Genomic DNA, 18,727 nt, shown 5'->3' on the forward strand with positions numbered 1-18,727 from the left:
AAATTGCCCTGTGTGGCTGCATCAATGAGTGCATTATATTCCTTGTGGTAACTAGGTTAGTTACATTATGATAACTAAGAATGTGTGCCATCCATGAATCTTGGAAGAACTTTAGAGCAGGAAAATTGGAAGGGAGGGAGAGATCAAGGAATGCATTAAGGGTCAGGTCTCTTGCTAGAATGAAGATGAACTAATGATAATCATTATTCTATCACACGGGGGGGGGGGGGGAGCAAATGTTAGCTCTTAAGGCTAAGGTATTATTAATGTGAAAGCATCCATCAATGCCCCAAGAAGTTGATAAAAGCCATTCTCATTGGAAGAATATTGGGGAAAAAATGACACTTAGGGGGAGTAAGAGAAAGAAGAATGTTTAGTGTGAAGGCAAATGCAGACACTTGCGATAGGATTAGGATGTTTGCTATCTCCTACGCCCTTCCCTCCCCAGTGCAAAAAACAAAACAACCCCCCCTCCAAACAAAACCTGTTCTGGAGATATTTTTTCTCAGCCTTCCAAAACATGTTTATAAGGAGACCTGAAAGAGGGAGAGGGAATTATCCCACTCCTGCTTCCACTTGTGGAAGCTATTTATGCAAGCCCAATGGTCACGCTGAATACTGGCCTAAGAATCTTTTTCTTAAACCTTATAGCTCCTAATTGTTTGAGTGCTTCCCCTAATTCTGCATCTTCCCTAATTCTGCAGAAAAGAAGACATGGACCTAGGCCTGATAACTTCACTGAGAGGATAGTGGTGACCCAGATCTGCATACCCTTCAACTGTCCCAATTTGGTAGAGGAAGGCGGGTTATAAACCGCCATAAAGTACACACTCTGCGCGTACTAGGGTTAGGAAGGGCCGTAATAGGGTTAGGAAGGTTCTTACCTTCCTGACGGCCCTTCCTCCCAGTACGTGCGGAGTGCGGACTTTATAGCGGCGCCCATCCACATGGGCGCCACCATTTTGACGTCTTGTACGCTGTGCATCCAAACGTGTCGCGGTGGAAGTGACGCCGCGAGGGCGCGCTCTGCCCCTCGCGGCGCCACTTCCGCGTTCCGAAAAGGAGCACCATTTCGGCGCTCCTTTTTTGCTGTGCGGGGAAGCCTCGGGGTCTGGCCGCTGGGGCTTCCCTACGCAGTGAATGGCAGCGGCGGGAAAACGGCCCCTTGAGGGCCGTTTGTAACCCGCCCATGTCCCTATTACTCTTCTCTCATCTCAGCTGCTTTTAAAATGTCCCAGGTACTCTCTCCTCATCCCACTTTTCCCTTGTTCTCAGCTGACTTCAGTTGCTGCAAACTGAGTCATTTTCTGCCATTCTCTGAAGATGCCAGCCCCAGATGCTGGTGAAACATCAGGAATAACCTTTCTGGAACATGACCACATAGCCCGAAAAACCCACAAAAAACTATGGATACTGGCCATGAAAGCCTTCGATTTCACATTGAGTTCACTCAATTAACTCAGCAGTTGGAGAGGAGAGGAGGGGTGGAATCTTGCCCTTTCCAGTTGGCCAAAACAAAAACAAACTTCTGCAGTCTCTCCTAGCTTGTGTGTTCCTTCTCCTTTGTAACTTTAGCTGTCTTGACCACACACTGATGTTGCTTGTCTACAGGTGTCCCTGTTTCCATCTTTGAAATATTAGAGGGTCTGTGTCCAACAATGGCATTGGGATTGCATGTCCTGTAAAGCAAGAGGCTATGTGGACGTTAGCAGTGCTGCTGGTAGACTCTCCCATACCATATGTGCCAAATAACTACCGGACAGCACTATCAATTGAGGTAGCTGTGACAGCTGAGATAATAGGAAGACACCACTGGTTTGCAACTAATTGGTATAAATAGCTTTTTAAAAAGAAGGGAAAATAAAAGGAGAGTCAACATCTGAGAGTCAACGGAGGTGAACACCACCCCCTGCAGTCAGACACAACTCAACAACCTTGTCAAAGGGGGAACCTTTATCTTTATTGCCTCTTTTAATACCACAAATGAAAAAGACATTCTGCTCTGAAGCTTCATAGGTCTCTATAGTGTGTGAGGGCACTCTCTGGTACCATCCTTCACCACAGAGCTGCCATGATTGTTCCTGAATTATGGCCACTATGGTCTGATTCTAGGCATGGTTAAGTTTCAATCCAACCAGAGAACTGGCTGGATTGCAAATACCAGTTTGGCTCATGGTCTTTGTAGTCAGAAAAGGCAGCTGTGTAGGGAGCCTCATTCTTTCAAATAAACTGGGCCTTCTTATTTTCCTCAAAGTGGAATCATTGGCTGCAGAAACTACAGATCCCAGAATCCCATGGCATTGAGCCATGACTGTTAAATCAGTGTCACACTGCATTGTTTCTGCACGGCAGATGCATCATTAGAATATTTCAGTACATTGCCTTAAATGTGTTTATTCTGGATCATACATTTTAGGTTTTATTGAGTGAAAATACTGTTTTATTCATTGCTGTTTGAAGTCTTCACAAAGAAAACAGCAACAAAAATGAATAAGTGCAAAGTCCCCCCCCCATTAAAGTATGTTCTTATATTATTGAGTTGGCTGAATATTTTCCTTCATAGGCAGCAATTATGCCAGTTTCATGTTTTAAAACAATGTTTTAAACTAAGACAACTTTTTTTGCTTTGCTGTACAAAATCCTATGTGTAAAAGGTGAAGGAAAATAAACATATTCTTTTTGCGTTAACTGACTTTCTTCATTCAGAATTTTTTTACCTCATTATGTTTTTTCCTGATAAGTCAGAGAACAAAAAGCGTTTCTAGAAACAATTATCCCTACAGGTGATAAAGGCTGAACACTGAGAATATTCTAATCCAACATCCCTCTTTTTGAAATGATTCTGCTGGTTATTATGGATTCAAGGAAACTTTGCAGAATGATTAAACATGCTCACAGAAGTGAGTCTGCTCTTCAAAATGAGTCTGCTGCTCAATGAATAGACATTAGAGAGAGGGATAAAAGTGAAGTGTTGGGAAAGTATACATCTTTCAATTTTTTGTTGTTCATTTCCCATTAACTTCTGTTAAGCAAGATGTTAGGTTTTTAAAAAGAGTCAGATACTATGGTGAGCTGGGCCATTATCTAAGCAAAATCACCAGAACACTTGAAGTGAGAGAACTATGATTTGTAGTCTTGTGATTTTAATTTTTAATAAGTAAAATGGTTGAAGGAAGAGGTGACTGAGTCTACAGCCCAGAAGATATACAACCTATGAGGCTTTATTACTGTGAGTGAACAATATACATACAAAAACAGAGAAAACATTTAGTTTAGAATGAGGAATTGATGACAATAACTTCTTACCTGTCTCTTCCTGTGGATTGAAGTGGGGAACAACAACAGATTAAAATAATCAGAGTGGACATGTAACCAGTTAAAAATGTATAAATCAAGTTGAAAGAGCATGTAAACTCAATGCATATTAAAAACAACAAATTCAAACTCAGGGGTTGTCTGCATGGGCTAAATGGCCTGGTTTTCCCAAGAGCTGGTATCATCTAGTTTAGATGATACAGGATGAAGCCCTCTTGGTGGGATCAGGTTTGATCCCTCCAGTACAGATGTGGATCTGAAGGATTCAGTCTGACCCCAGGGTAAAGAGCCTTTACCGCACGGCAAAATAGTCCTGATTTTGTAAAGTTGAAGGCTTTCATGGCCGGCATCCTTAGTTTTTTGTGGGTTTTTTGGGCTATGTGGCCATGTTCTAGCAGAGTTTCTTTCTGACGTTTCGCCTGTCTCTGTTCGAAGCTGGCGAAACGTCAGAAAGAAAGTCTGTGAGAACATGGCCACATAGCCCGAAAAACCCACAAAAAACTACAGTCCTGATTTTGTGAGGCATTTGTAAGAAACTCTGCTGCAAAACCAGGTGGTTCAGAAAGCCACCTAGCACTCCTTACCTTGCTGGCATGTGAATCATCTGAGAGGCCCCACAATTGCCCTGTGCAAACCATCTGAGAAGCCCCCCAATTGCCCTATTTGATGCAAAAATGTGGCGCCTGCAGCCAGGTACCCCCTTTCCTTTTCAAATGGTTTGCCTGCCAGCAAGATAAGGAGGGCCCCGGATCCTGGTTCTGTGCAAGGATGGGTGTGTGAACACCTACCTGTCCCTACGCTGACCCAGGAATTAACCTGGATGAGTACTGGGGAAAGGATATCCTGTCCCATCTGCTCAGGACTCAAAAACCACATTATTTAAACTTGATCTGGATAGGTCTGCCGGAAGAGACTAGTCTTTACTGCTGTTCCAAACTCAGACAGTATATACAGTTGACAAAGCAATCTGGGAGTGAAGAAAAATTTCAGCTGCTTCCTTTCTTCCAACTGAACTTTGCTAACATTCTCCCAAGGAAAGTATTCTTCATAGGATACTGCTTATAACTTATATAAAATGCAGGTGTTGATAAACATCAAATATCACACGTGTGACCATAGTACACAAGTCTGCATGTTGCTTTCTATGTTGAAATGCTTTCAATGTTGGGTTTTTGTTACATTTTTAAACATGATTGACTTCATTTCAACAACTAGGACACTTGAAATGTATATAATACAATTTTTCAGACAGTCAGCCTTGGCATTACAAGAATCCAACAACATCAGCCAATGCAGTGTATTCAGTGTTATTAGTGATTTTGCTTTCCAGACATCTCTTTTAGAAGGTTTAATTTACTTTCAAGTGCAAGTTGAATTCCAATCTGTTTCTGTACAACCACACATTCACAGACACAATAGCATTTTTATACAGTATTAATTTGTATTTATGTATCCATTCCTAATACAGATGAATAAGCACAGTTCCTACAGTTTGAAGTCTAATCTCTATGTTTTCATCTGTGGCACCATTCGTATTTTGATCTGGTGGTGGCTGGCAGAGTTGATGATTCACCTGATGTATATGCATGCAATATGCAGTTGTCCTTCACATCTGGAAAGAGCAACTTACTGGACCTTAGGTTAGTATCTGTATGAATATGTGTGTAAATATTACACAGGAGAGACATGGTAGTTGTCATTTCTACTTTACAGAATGACAAGGTACAAATTATGTTTGTCTATGGTTGGTTTCAAAACATTTATGCACTTTAACATTTCAAAACATTTTCTTTTCATATGGTTTTTCCCTATATGCATTCTTAATGTGTATGTCCTCAAGTAGGCTGAAACTGATTAAGATTTAGAAAGCTAGGATCCAGATTATTTGAAGGACCATATTCTCTCATGAACCTGCCCATTTTGTGAGATCTTCTGGGGAGGCCCTACTGTCTGTCCGACTGTATTAACATACTTGTCTTATTGTTTGCAAATTCCATCCACTTTGTTGTATAGCAATGATGAATGTGCATAGAAAAAGGATTTGGAAGGGTCTGGAGCACAATGCAATGTGGATCAGTGCTTGAATAGGAAACAGCTTGCATGCCACATACCTGCCTTGCACGCCACATGCCTGTCATGCATGCCATTTAGCAGATCAAGTGAATAGCTCCTGGGAGAGAAGATGGGATACAAAAATAATAAATAACCAGATAGACATTTTAGCTGAGGAAGTAGATTGACAAGTCATACATCTTATAGCCAATCCAAGGATCAAGAATCCACAAAAGCCAAAAACACGTGAGGTTGGCAATCAGTTGTCTGCAATGAAGAGTTGTCTCTGCTTCTAGAAGATTTATAGTTGGCTAACTTTGGCAGCCATGTAGCTCATTGTGTGGCATTTGGTATTTGAGCTGGTGTAATTCACGGGGTCTCTAGAAGTCAACATGCAATTTGAAGGCGCACACACAAATACCCTAAAGGCATCAGATCCCATCAAATCTGGGAAGCTAAGCAGGGTCAGGCCTGGTTATTATTTGGATGTGAGACTGCCAATGAATAATAGGTTCTGCAGGATTTCTTTAAGAGGAAGAAACTGGCAATATTCACCTCTGAATATTCCTGAGTATTTCTTGCCTAAGAAAACCCTTTGAAATTCATGGGGTCACCATAACTAGATAGTGACCTGAAGGCACATCCACTCTCTTACATACGTAGTATGCTTAGCTGTTTTAATGTTTTTTTTACTCTTAAATAGTTTTAACTATGCTGTTTTAATATTAATATTAAGTTTTAATATTAACATTATTTCTTCACTTTTGTAATTAATGTTTTAGTTTCAGCCTTTTAAATTATTATATGCTACCTTGAATCCCATTATGGGAAAAAGGTGGGATATAAATTCAGTCAATGTGTCAATCAATCAATATGAGCTTGACTTGCTGTTGTTGTACAAAGGAAAGAGGTCTTTCCTCTGCATCCACCTGATGTGGCTGAAGATGGGCCTCTTGTGCAGAGGGGCTACATTGACTGTATCTGCTCATGGTAGTTTAGGCTGTTGGGGAAAGTTTGACTTGTGGAGATGTAGGCTTCTCCTGGTATAGAATCATAGAATAATGTGTTGGAAGAGACCACAAGGGCCATCCAGTCCAACCCACTGTCATGCAGGAACACGAAATGATACATCTGTCAAATTTCCTTGGATGCCACAGACTGCTTTATGACAGTGTGTATGAAACAGCTCATTGGGGAATTTGGGAAAGTGTATTCAGGCCAACAAAATTGTCTGCCAAATAGGTTTTGCTGTCTTTAACTGTCTTTGCTGGAGTTGACCTTGGGCTGTTTTTGCTGGCTGCCAGCAACTATTGATCTCAATAACTGAAATTAATTTTGGGCCAGTAATTTGAAACAAAATGCATATTCATATGATGGAACAATATTTAAAATTGGTGCTGGCTCATGAAACATTTTAAACCCAGTGAACTCTTTCCAGATTGTGTATATAAGGCTTTTGTTTTGCTTTTAACAAAGATAAATAGAAGTTGGAGAAGGTTAAAAACAAAGGCAAATGGCTAATGTTAATCATTAAGCACAGCTGCATCATCATGGTTGCAAACACCTGAGTACATAATTTATTTTGAACAGAAATGAACATGGGTTATTTTAAGATGAACAAAGTGGGGAAGAGTGGCCATCTTTCCAAGATCTTAACTGAAGATGTAGATGTTGGCTGATGTAAGAATGTAACATTCCTATGATTTTGCTGGAAAAGTTCTTTGTATCTTACTCATGGCTGACTCATGGTCGAGTGAAAGAAAGGTCTTTTTTAGTGGCTGGCCCAAAACAGTGGAATATATTATCCCATCAGATTCAAAATTGGGCTGAGGGAAGGAATCATGGAGCCTCCAGAGCTTATTGGACAACATAACAGCCTGAGCTAGCATAGCCAATGATGCGAGTTGCAGTCCAACAATATCTGCAGGGTGAGATCATTTAATATCATTAGACCTTCTGTGTTAACCCCCCCCCCCAAACTATCTTAAAATGTTTTACTCTAGCAAGCATTTCTGTTGCAATACAGAAAATCTGTAGCAGTAAAGAAACAAATGGTGACGTTAAACATTATTATAGGAAGAAGAGATACATGTTTCAGCAATTTTAAATTGCCTGGCAAAACCAGCTATTTTCTGGCTGTAAAGCAGCAATCTCAGCACTAGGTAATCCTTGTTTAGGCCTAGTGACAACATCATTTCTGGGTATGGGTTACCTTCTGTGGCTGTGCTTCATGAAAAAGAGTAGCATTTTTGGGAGAAGGATATGATGGATAAACTTAGGCATGACATTAATCATTTTGGTTCCATTAACTTCTTTGTATACAAATAGCAGCTGAGAGGGGACTAAACAGTTTTGGGTTTGTATAGGTGGGAAGTGAGAGTTTAAATATTTATCTACAACCAATACCTTGGTTAAAAAAAATGTCTGTATGAAGCTGCTGTCAAATGAGGCCCTCTGTTATAGGTCTGTAATTCTCTAATTTTGTTCTGAAGAATGCACTAACGAGTTTTAGCAATTTTCTGCTGTGGGAAAAACTTTCAGAGTCATGCAGTTTTTGAAGACCAGTCTCAGTTTGGGAATTATTCTGTGCAAAATTCACATATAGTATTTTTTGTTAGATTGTAAGCCTGAGGGCAGGGAACCGTCCAATTAATAAGATTGTATGTACAGCGCTGTGTAAATTTACAGCGCTTTATAAATAAAGGTTAATAATAATAATAATAATAATAATAATAATAATAATAATAATAACAAACAGCATTTTGTGTGCAGGAAAATAATATTTCTGTGCATGGCATGCTGTTTTCTCCATAGAAAGTGCTGTAGCTGGAAACTTATTCCATGCAAAATTTTCAGCTGGTTTTATATCACAGAAAACAGCATTTTCTGCATAGAAAATAGCATGTCCACAACAAACCAGTATTTTCTGCTATTTTCTGTGCAGAGTATAGGTCTCTGCTTGAAATGCAAAAATCAACTTTGGAGGGGCAAGTTTTGGGCAGGGACTGTAGCAGAAGAAGCAAGAGTCAAATAGTTAAACTTGTTACAATTTCGATCAGGATGAAATTTGATAATTTCCTAAATGTTATTAAATTTGGTATTGCTTACCATTCGAGAAATGGTGATGGGAAGAAATACAGCACTTGGAAAGTTCCCACATATCTTGTCTCTTCTATCAAGCAAGACTTGAAAATCAGTCCCCAAACTCCAGCAGGCAATATTTTTTTATTTCTTAATTCCTGGTATCTAATCCATCAATTTGTGCTGTCTTGTCCTTCTTTCTCAAAGAGTTATTCAAAATGAAACAGTCCTGACAAAGCTACAACTGCACAGTTGTCCTTCAGAAAGTTGTGAAGTTCTGTGTGAGTCTGTTGAATATGTACAGTTTTTAAACTTTTCTGTCATTTAGGGGGGGAAAAAAGAAAAAATATTGAATGTTTTGATACTGTGGGAAGAAATACCAATGCTTTTTCCTTGACAATTGTTGAGAAGTGGAAAATCAAGTAGTTCTATCCTTAAATTTACACATTTTTTAATAAAAATGCACAGTAATTGTTTTTACACAATTAACATCATACCTCATTTTGCCCTGGGTCCCTCAATGCTATGCATAATTTTTCTTTTCAGGGAGAACTGTTTTGTTCAGTTTTTTCTTTTAAATGTGAGAGAGTTTCTGAGTCCCTGACCTATGATTTTTAGTAGTACAGTGGCTGAAATGGTTGTGTCACATGCAGCTTTTGCACTCTTGAGTCAGCTCTAAACAGATGAAAACAGAAGCTCAAAAGGATCATACTAAAGCACAGCAATTTCAGCACATAGGATGATAATTTTTTTTAATCTGCATGGAATTTGGAACTGGAGGAAATTTGGCCAATTTACAGTTCCTTTTCTTTCAGATGGCAGAGCACCACATGCCATATATATTTAATTGCCCAGGTTCAGTATGTGGCATCTCCAGTAAAATATCTTTACAACCTGTGATCAACAGGCTGCATGTGGCATCTTCCTATTTTGAAGAACTTTCCCACCACTAAAAAGTATTTGTTTTGCTTGTTTGTGCGTTTTAAAAAACAAACCTCTGCTTCCATGAGCACTGATTCTCCTTTAAAGCAAGAAATGTTAATTTAGTGAGAAATAATTGGGTGGGTGGGGAGTAAGATTGTTTCCAAAAAATAATGGGAAAAAGGAAAGTTACTCAGCAATGGTGGAGTGGACCCAGGGCTTGCAAGTCTAATACCTCAGGACTTTTTGGTTAGCAGGGACTATGAACTCATCTGCCCTTATTCCTTCCATGTATAGCTGGAGATGGATGGGAAGTGTATTGTTATGAGCAATCTCTGTTGTATTCCAAAGTAATTTGGCTTGGTCTTCAGCAAGCAAGATACATTAACCCGATAAAAGACCTGCTTGTGATAGAGATTAAAACTGTATTTTAAAAATAAATTAGAGCAAGAGAACCACCTCCAATTTTGGACTCTCATCAGCAGCATTGCTGTGAGGGACTGTAGGATGGAGGCCTGCACTTCAAAATTCACTACAACATTCCTGTTTTATTACACTGTGAACAGTAACACCATTATCCGTCCTTAATTTTTTAAAATCCATTATATACTTGTCACTTTCAAAAGGTACCAGTCTTGACTTGTAATGTGTTATTTTTGAACATGGTGTAGCACATAGAATCACAGAATCATAGACTTGGAAGAGACCCCAAGGGCATCAAGTCCAACCCCTGCCATGCAGCAATACAGAATCAAAGCACCCCCGACAGATGGCCATCCAGCCTCTGTTTAAAGTTCTCCAAACAAGGAGATGCCATCATACTCCAAGGCAGCATATTACACTGTAGAACAGCACTTACTATCAGGGAGTTCTTCTGAATGTTTTGGTGGAATCACTTTCCCTGTGGTTAGCATTCCAAAAGTTATAGGAACGTAGTACAAACCAGGCTGCTCCCCAGGAGTATCCAGTGTCTGGTCCCAGAGGATGGACCTGACTGAAAGCGTCAGGTTAACCTGATGGCTCATCTGATGGCCATCTTGTAGGGTAATTTCAAGTTTCCTAAGGCTTCAGCCTTTGTCAAGGAAACAAAAATATTTAAATGTAAAAAAAATGTAAAAGCCAAGCCTCTTAGGGTCTAGCTTTAAATCAGCAGAGTAGCAGAAATGTACCTTTGTCTGTATTGAAATGTTTATTGATTAGCCCTTAGGCCATTTCAAAATAACACAAAATAACACTAAAACAAGTAAAACACACTATAAAATCCTATAGGAATTCTAAAGCCAATAGAAAAGAACTAAAATGTAATAACACGAACTCTAAAATGTATATAGAGTACTGTGCCTTTGTCAAACTATGGCCTGTTACAGACAGCCAAAATAAAGCTGGTTCGAGTCACAGTGGAGGTATGGTGTTTCAATGATGCATACGTCCTACGAGTCCAGAAGCCACACCAAAGCCACGTTCCAGTCTGGAGCATGGCTTTGGTGCGACTTCTGGACTCTTAGGACGCATGCATCATTGAAACACCATACCTCCACTGTGACTCGAAGCAGCTTTATTTTGGCTGTCTGTAACAGGCCTATGCTTCCCTAAGAATTGAGACTGAAACAACACAAGTAGCTTATACAACGGTTTGCTAATGGCATTAATCTATATTTACATAAAAGCTATATATGAATCTAGCTAGTGAATAGTTCAGGTAAAGAGAAATCTTTATCTCCTATCTTTCCAAAGAAAATTGAGAGAAGAGGAAGATGGAAGACATGCAGTTCAGTTGAAAATCTTTGAGAGTGTCAGTTAATTCCAAAGTGGCAGTGATCTAAATCACATGGTTAGTTTGAAAGAGAGAGAGGGGAGAGTTTGCATGAAGGAATTCTATCTATCTAAGGAGGGGGAAAGAGAATGCAAAAATGTTCCAACAAATCTGCACACAGAGCCAAAGATTTCTACTTCCAGTCTAGGTGGCTCTCTTCATTACATTAGATTGGATCTTTCTGAGATGCTGGCTTGGATGGAGAAGAATACTTTATTTGGTTCACAGTTTACTGGAAACCTATCTCATTTGCAGCGCATGAACCAATACGTTAAGTGAAACACAGTCACCACTTTAACAACCACACTTTTCTGAATTTTGCAGTACAGTTAGCGAAGCCTCCCCCCTTCAAAATAATAATCATGCTTTGGGGAGGTGGGTAATAGCAGCTGACAGCATCTCAGTGTTTTAAACTTACTTTGATGTCTCCAATTTTATCTTTGTTCTTAGCTTCATAGCCTTCTGGCTTTCATGCCACAGTTTAGTCTTTTTCTCAAGCCATCTCTGAAACCAGTGGATACACTCATTAAAGTCAGTGTGCTGCAAATTCAACAGAGTGCATATCTTTCTGTTTTGATAAGAACTGGGGATCAATGGCCTTGAGGAGGAAAATGGAGAGGGAGGAGGGAAAAGCTAAAAGTGTCTAATTGAATCAGTTTTCAGGATGACACTGTTTGAAACATCTAGAGGCATTTTGGCTTTGATGATTTTAAATTATCTTAATGAAGAGGAAGCAAAGGATTTTAGCTGAATTAGCTATTATACCTTGCAGTAGTAGGCTTACATTGCTACATCTGCCTGGATTCAGTTTGCTTGGAGTGATAAGGTCTTATTGTCTGTGGTTGATTTTCTGTTGCATATTCACAGACTTTTACTAATTTTATGGGCTTTTATAGGCTGTCTGGTCCTGGAAACTAAGCAGGGGCAGCTCTGGTTAGTACTTGGATGGGATACCGCTATTGCATACCAGATGTAGGCTATATTTCAGAGGAAGGGATTGGCAAAACCACTTCTGAGTATTCCATGCCCAAGAAAACCCTGTGGAATTCATTGGATTGGTATAAGTCAAATGGTGACTTGAAGGCACAAGCACAAACACATAGGCCCATGGACGAAAAAAGTGGTTTCACTCCATTTTGAGCCTCACCTGTTCATATAATGCAGAAGGTCAAAACTAGAGGAAACTGGAATGAAGCTCTGCTCTGGAGCAAAAAACAGTAGCAGAATAATCCCTGGTTTGCTCTGCACCATCATGGAAAGTATGTGTGTCTGAAAATTATAAATTTGTTACTGTTGTAAACTGCCTTCAAGTTGGTCTGACTCATGGCAGTCCTGTGAATGAGAAACATTTCCAAGACTCCTTGTCCTCCATTGCTCTGCTCAGGTCCTGTAAATTTATACCCATGATCTCCCTAATTGAGTCTATCCATATAGCATGCAGTCTTCCTCTCTTACTGCCCTCCATCTTTCCTAACATTATTCTCTTTTCCAGTGAGTAATGGCTTGTCATGATGTGTCCAACGTACGACAGCCTCAGTTTGATCATCTTGGCTTCAAGGGAGATTTCAGGCTTGATCTGTTCAAGGACCCATTTGTTTGTCTTTTTGGCTATCCTGTCCGTAGTATCCTCAGCACTCTTCTCAAGCACCACATCTCAAATTAATTGATTTTCTTCTTATCTGCTTTCTTCCCTGTCCATCTCTTACATCCTTAAACTACACATCTCACGATTCTATAGAATGTTGCTGTGGCACTTAAAGTGTAGTTGTAGCAAGATAATTGTGTGGTATGAAAAGGTTCTTACTGTATGACTGTCTGTAATAGGGAAATATGCCTGCAAAAGTCACTACATTGGGGGAATATGATTGGCTAAAATATCTGTATTATACAACAATGCATATATTAAAAGAAATGTGCAGGAGAATGTACAGGAAAATACTGATGTAGGTCTTTTAAAAATTGCACTCTGATTGAATGCATGAATGGGATGAGATAGCAATAATTTAAGGCAAAAGAAAAAAGAAAGACCAAAAGAAATTAAAAAGTACAGATTCATTCATCTGTTTTAAAGCAGCATTAAGGAAGAGAGTGCTGAGAGTCATCACATATGAAAAAGAGCAATGACTAATTAGCAGTGGAAACCTGTAGGTGATGAACACGGCAAAATCCATTATTCTGTTAGATTTGTAAGACAACTGAGGCTTTAACAAGAGAGGTGGACACTCTTAGGATACCGTAATTCAGATATTTTTCTAACCTTCATGTATGAGGATAAGAACTTGTATTCAATTAGTTATAAGGTAGATTTTGGACCCCATTGGAATTCCAGTATACTGAAGATTGGTATTAGGGTTATTATTATTATTATTATTATTATTATTATTATTATTATTAACCTTTATTTATGAAGCGCTGTAAATTTACACAGCGCTGTACATGCAATCTTTTTAGTTAGACGGTTCCCTGCCCTCGGGCTTACAATCTAAAAAGACATGACACAGAAGGAGAAGGGAGTGGTGACGGGAAAGAGTAAGAGGTCCAGCAGTTCCTCTCTACCTCCGAGGCCTGGACCAAGGCAGATGGACTGGAGGAAGGGCTTGGCTTCAAAATGGAAGGTTAATCATTATCCAGGGAAAATACATACTCACAATTAGGATAATACATATACAGTACATAGCAATACAGGAAATGGATCGATAAACAGGCAACAAAAGAACATCAGATAGTAAGCGACAATTATGCAATGCCTGGGAAGGCTTCTCTGAACAGGATGGTTTTCAACTCCGTTTTGAAGCTGGTTAAAGAAGTGATGGCTCTTGCTTGTGGAGGAAGAAGGTTCCAGGAGTGAGGGGCAGCAAGTGAAAAGGGGTGAATCCGGGATGGGGCAGAGGAAATCCTGGGCTGGGACAGGAACCCTTGACTACCAGAACGGAGGGCCCTGGTGGGAAGGTGAGGAGAAAGAAGGTCTGATAAGTAAGGAGGGGCCAGTCCATGGAGGGCTTTGAATGTCGACAGCAGGAGCTTATACTGAATGCGGAAAGGGAGAGGGAGCCAGTGAAGGGATGCCAACACAGGAGAGATGTGGTCAGAGCGGTGGGTGGAAGTAATAATGCGTGCAGCTGAATGCTGGACAGAGATTAAAGGACGGAGGTGAGAAAGAGGAAGCCCAGCCAGGAGGATGTTACAGTAATCAAGTCGTGAGATCACTAGGGCATGGACCAGGATCTTGGCAGTAGAGGCGGAGAGATATGGTCGGATTTTGGCAATATTGTACAAAAAGAATGTACAAGCCTTGGCTGTGGTCTGGATCTGAGGGATACACGACAGAGAAGAGTCAAAGATAAAACCAAGACTGCGGGCTTGCTGGACTGGTTGAATGGAAATGTTGTCCACAGAGACAGAAAAGGAGTGTTGAAGGGTGGGCTTAGGAGGAAAGACAAGAAGCTCTGTCTTGGACATGTTGAGCTTCAAACGCCGATGGCGCATCCACTGTGAGACAGCTGTAAGGCAAGACGAGACTTGCTGTTCAAGCCTTGGAGAAAGGTCAGGGGCAGAAAGATACAACTGGGTGTCATTGGCATACAGATGGTAGGAAAAACCAAAAGAGCTGATGAGTTTTCCTAAGGACAGTGTGTAGAGAGAAAACAGAAGGGGACCCAGAACAGAGCCCTGGGGAACTTCAACAGATAAGGGAACAGAAGAAGAAGTCTGACCCCCTGCAACTACTGCAAAAGATCTGCCAGACAAGTAAGATCTAAACCAGTCGAGAACAGAGTCTGAGAACCCAAGGCCAGAGAGTATGTCAATTAGGAGACAGTGATCAACAGTGTCAAAGGCTGCAGACAAATCAAGAAGGATGAGAACAGAATAAAGGCCATTAGCCTTGGCCTGTAAAAGGTCATTCAAGATCTTTGTGAGAGCTGTCTCTGTGGAATGCCTTGGGCGGAAACCAGACTGAAAGGGATCAAGGATGGAGTTGGTTTCAAGAAACTTAAGACAGCGCGAATAAACAACCCGTTCCAAAACCTTAGAAAGAAAGGGGAGAAGAGAAATCGGACGATAGCTAGACAAAGAGGAGGGGTCAAGAGAAGGTTTTTTCAGAATTGGGGAAATGAGAGCATGTTTGAAGTCCGACGGGAAGGAGCCTGTAGAGAGAGAGATTGAAGATATGGAGAATCGAGGGCAGAAAGGAGGGAGCTATAGAGATTAGAAGACGAGTAGGAATTGGATCAAGAGGACAGGTAGCAGGTTTGGAAGAGTTCAGAAGTGTAGAGAGTTCATCCAAAGAGGCAGGAGGAAAGACAGAAAACTTGTTAGGCGAAGGCGATAGAAGATTAAGAGCAGAAGAAGAATCAGGAAGGACTATCTCAGAGTGAATAGTGGTAATCTTAGAGATGAAATAATTAGCAAAGTCATTAGGAGAGAATGATGAAGACACAGGAGGAGAGGGAGGTTTAAGCAACGAGTTGAAGATGGAGAACAAACGCTGCGGGCGCCTCTCATTGGCAGAGATCAATGATTTGTAATAATTCTGTTTTGCTATAGACAGGGTGCATGAGAAGGAAGAAAGAACAAATTTGAAATGGATAAAATCAGTCCAGTCTTTGGACTTTCTCCAAAGACGTTCGGCCGCTCTAGAGCAGGACCGGAGAAACTTAATGTTGGGGGTAAGCCAGGGCTGAGGTCTAGTCTTAGAGGAAGAAGTGCGTACAGAGACAGGGGCAAAATAGTCGAGAGTTGAGGAAAGAGTGGAGTTAAATAAAGACATTGCTGAATCAGCAGAATCCCTGAGATTTAGAGAAGAGAGAGATGAATCCAGTGTCAGACCAAGATGGTTAGAGTCAACAGATTGAAGATCACGAAAATGGCGTTGAATAGTATGGCGAGGAGGAGGAGTATAAGTGAGAGCAAAGGAGATTAAATGATGGTCAGATAGTGGAAAGTCAAGTGCCAGGTAGTCCGAAATGACACAGTTTGCAGCAAGAACTAGGTCAAGACAGTGACCAAGGGAGTGCGTTGAAGAGTTGGAGTGTGGTTGGAGGCCAAAAGAAGCTAGCAGAGAGTTAAAGCGAGATGTTGTAGGGTTATTGGAATCGTCAGCGTGGATATTAAAGTCACCTAGGATCAAAGTGGGGACTGAATCTGAAAGGAAGAATGTCAGCCATGATTCAAAGTCAGATAGGAACTGGGTGGCAGAACCAGGAGGACGATAGATGACTGCAACCCGGAGCTGTAGAGGAGAAAAGAGTCTAATAGGATGAAACTCAAAGGAAGAGAAATGATAGCTGGGGGGGCGGGGGGAAAGATAGAACTTGAAACTGGCAGGAGTTAGATAGCAAGATACCAACCCCTCCTCCTCGACCCTCAGGGCGGCTGGAGTGGGTGAAGGAGAGACCACCAAGAGAAAGGGCAGCGGAGGTAGCAGTATCTTGGGCTGGGAGCCAGGTTTCTGTGAGAGCGAGGAGATTAAGGGATTTGGAGAGAAAAAGGTCATGAATTGCTGCTGCTTTAGGGGCAGCAGAGCGACAGTTCCAGAGGGAACAGAGGAAGGGAAGCAGAGAGACAGGGAGAGGTCGAATGGGGATCAGGTTAGGAGAAATGTGGTGAGCCATGGGAAGGATGGGGTTCACAGAGAAAAGAAAGAGGTGTAGCTGGCTTTACAATTAAAGGTCAACAACAACAACAATAACAATAATGACAAAAACAATAATAATATAGCCAGCTCAGGCCTTCTGGGTAGGAGTCCGATGCAAGCAGGAAGTTCTTCCAGGGAGCACAGGTTATACTTGTCCTTCTTCCTGTGGAGAATTCTGGGACCAGCAGGAGAGAGAGATGAAGCCAAGAGCCTTCTGGGAAGGGTAGAGTTTCTTTGTGTAGGGCAGATGGGAAGCCCTACCTCCTGCTTTTCCCTCAGAGGCAGAGATGAAGCCAAGAGCCTTCTGGGAAGGGTAGAGTCAGAGTTAGCATTAGTGGAAAGACTTTTTGTATATTTATTGTATTCTCTGCACCTGGTACGGATATCACTCTCCCTGCATTACTGAGCACCAGTGCTGCTGTTCTGTATCATAGATCACAACCACCACCCCTCCAAATCCCAGCATAAGACAATTTTGTTGCATTGTCTGAGAAAAGAAAGAAAGAAAGAAAGCCTCAGTGGCAAAAAGTAATATATTTATTAGGACAGTGATTCTCCCTGTTGTCTTTTCTCTGTACTCCCAACCCCCAAACGTAATAACTGTACATACCAAGTGGCTGTAACTTGGTGACATTATTTATAACTCTTCAGATGGCCATGTTGATTGCCTGGTTCTCTGTGACCTCTGGAACATAGCATGACTCTTGGAGACTCAACTGTCCCATCTTAGTGCATGAGGATTATTCTATTATTTTTGGAAAGCTCATTGCTTCTATATAAGCCAATATTTGAAAACATTCTTGGAGAATCTGGAGGGCCTTAGAGTGGACCCTTGGCATCTTCTGGGGTTTGGTTCCAAGATCCTTCATTGATACCAAAATCTGTGGATGCTCAAGTCCCATTAAACACAATGGCATAGTGAAATTGTGTCCCATACATAAAATGGCAAAATCAAGGTTTGCTTTTGAAATTTATATTATTTTTTAATATTTTTAATCTGTGGATGGTTGAATCTGTGGATAAAAAAGCCATGGATATACAGGTTTGAGTGTATATTGCTCAACCAACATCAGATGGTGGTGGTGGTGATGATGAAAACATTTCTCTCCTTCCCCATATCACAAGCTGTCAGAGTAGCATACAAGTAAAAGCAACGTAAACAAGTCAGAACAATTTAAACAATACAAATAATTTCAGTAGACTAAAAGCATACTAAACACGTTAAAAAGTTAAAACAAGTTAAAAACATTAACACAGTCTAAAAATACGAATGTTAGCATTTTGAACATAAATAAATAATTATGTTAGCATATATCTGTTAAGCTTTAGTAAATAGCCCTGCTTCAGTTAGAATCTAAATGAAACTAATGTTGTCACTAGTGGGCCTCTAGGGGGAGGGTATTAAACAATTGAGGTACCACAACCGAGAAGGCCCTCTCCATCTTTCTCATCCTCAGTAGACTTCAGTCCTCAGACAGATGTGTGCATGTGTAATCTGATTTTATTTGAAGCCCAGCAGAAAGCAACAGTGGTTTATGGAAGATGTCACAGTAGTAATTCAAATATGTACTGACATCCAGAAGGATGCAGCTCTGTTACATGTTATCAGTGATGTCTCTAGGGTTGGCATCACCCGGTGCAGTAACTCATTGTGTCACCCCCCCGCATAGCCCTCTTCTCATACCACACCATACAGAATCCTCAGTTATGATGTTTGAACTAATGTTACTCATAAAGTACAATTCCTGTATATCACTGAATGTACAAACAAACAGCTTCATTTATATACCGTTTCATACTGAACTAACAGTGTCTAAGCAGTTTACAACTGTAAGCTAATTGTGCCCAACAATCTGGGTACTCATTTTAGCAACCTTGGAAGGATGCAAGCCTGAGTCGAACTTGAACCC

The 18,727-nt window shown here is 40.8% G+C and overlaps 1 protein-coding gene across 4 annotated transcripts in view; it reads left to right on the forward strand.

Annotated features, from left to right (window-relative positions):
• Positions 1–18,727, forward strand: part of HHAT (hedgehog acyltransferase) — a 316,462-nt gene that overhangs the window by 56,554 nt on the left and 241,181 nt on the right. For all 4 annotated transcript variants that reach the window (XM_042446145.1, XM_042446144.1, XM_042446146.1 and 1 more), the window contains exon 7: positions 4,784–4,955. In XM_042446145.1, coding sequence (XP_042302079.1) covers positions 4,784–4,955 — 172 coding nt within the window. The remainder of the gene's footprint in view (positions 1–4,783; positions 4,956–18,727) is intronic.

The sequence above is a fragment of the Sceloporus undulatus genome, chromosome 1, assembly GCF_019175285.1.
Source record: "Sceloporus undulatus isolate JIND9_A2432 ecotype Alabama chromosome 1, SceUnd_v1.1, whole genome shotgun sequence".
Lineage (NCBI taxonomy): Eukaryota > Metazoa > Chordata > Lepidosauria > Squamata > Phrynosomatidae > Sceloporus > Sceloporus undulatus.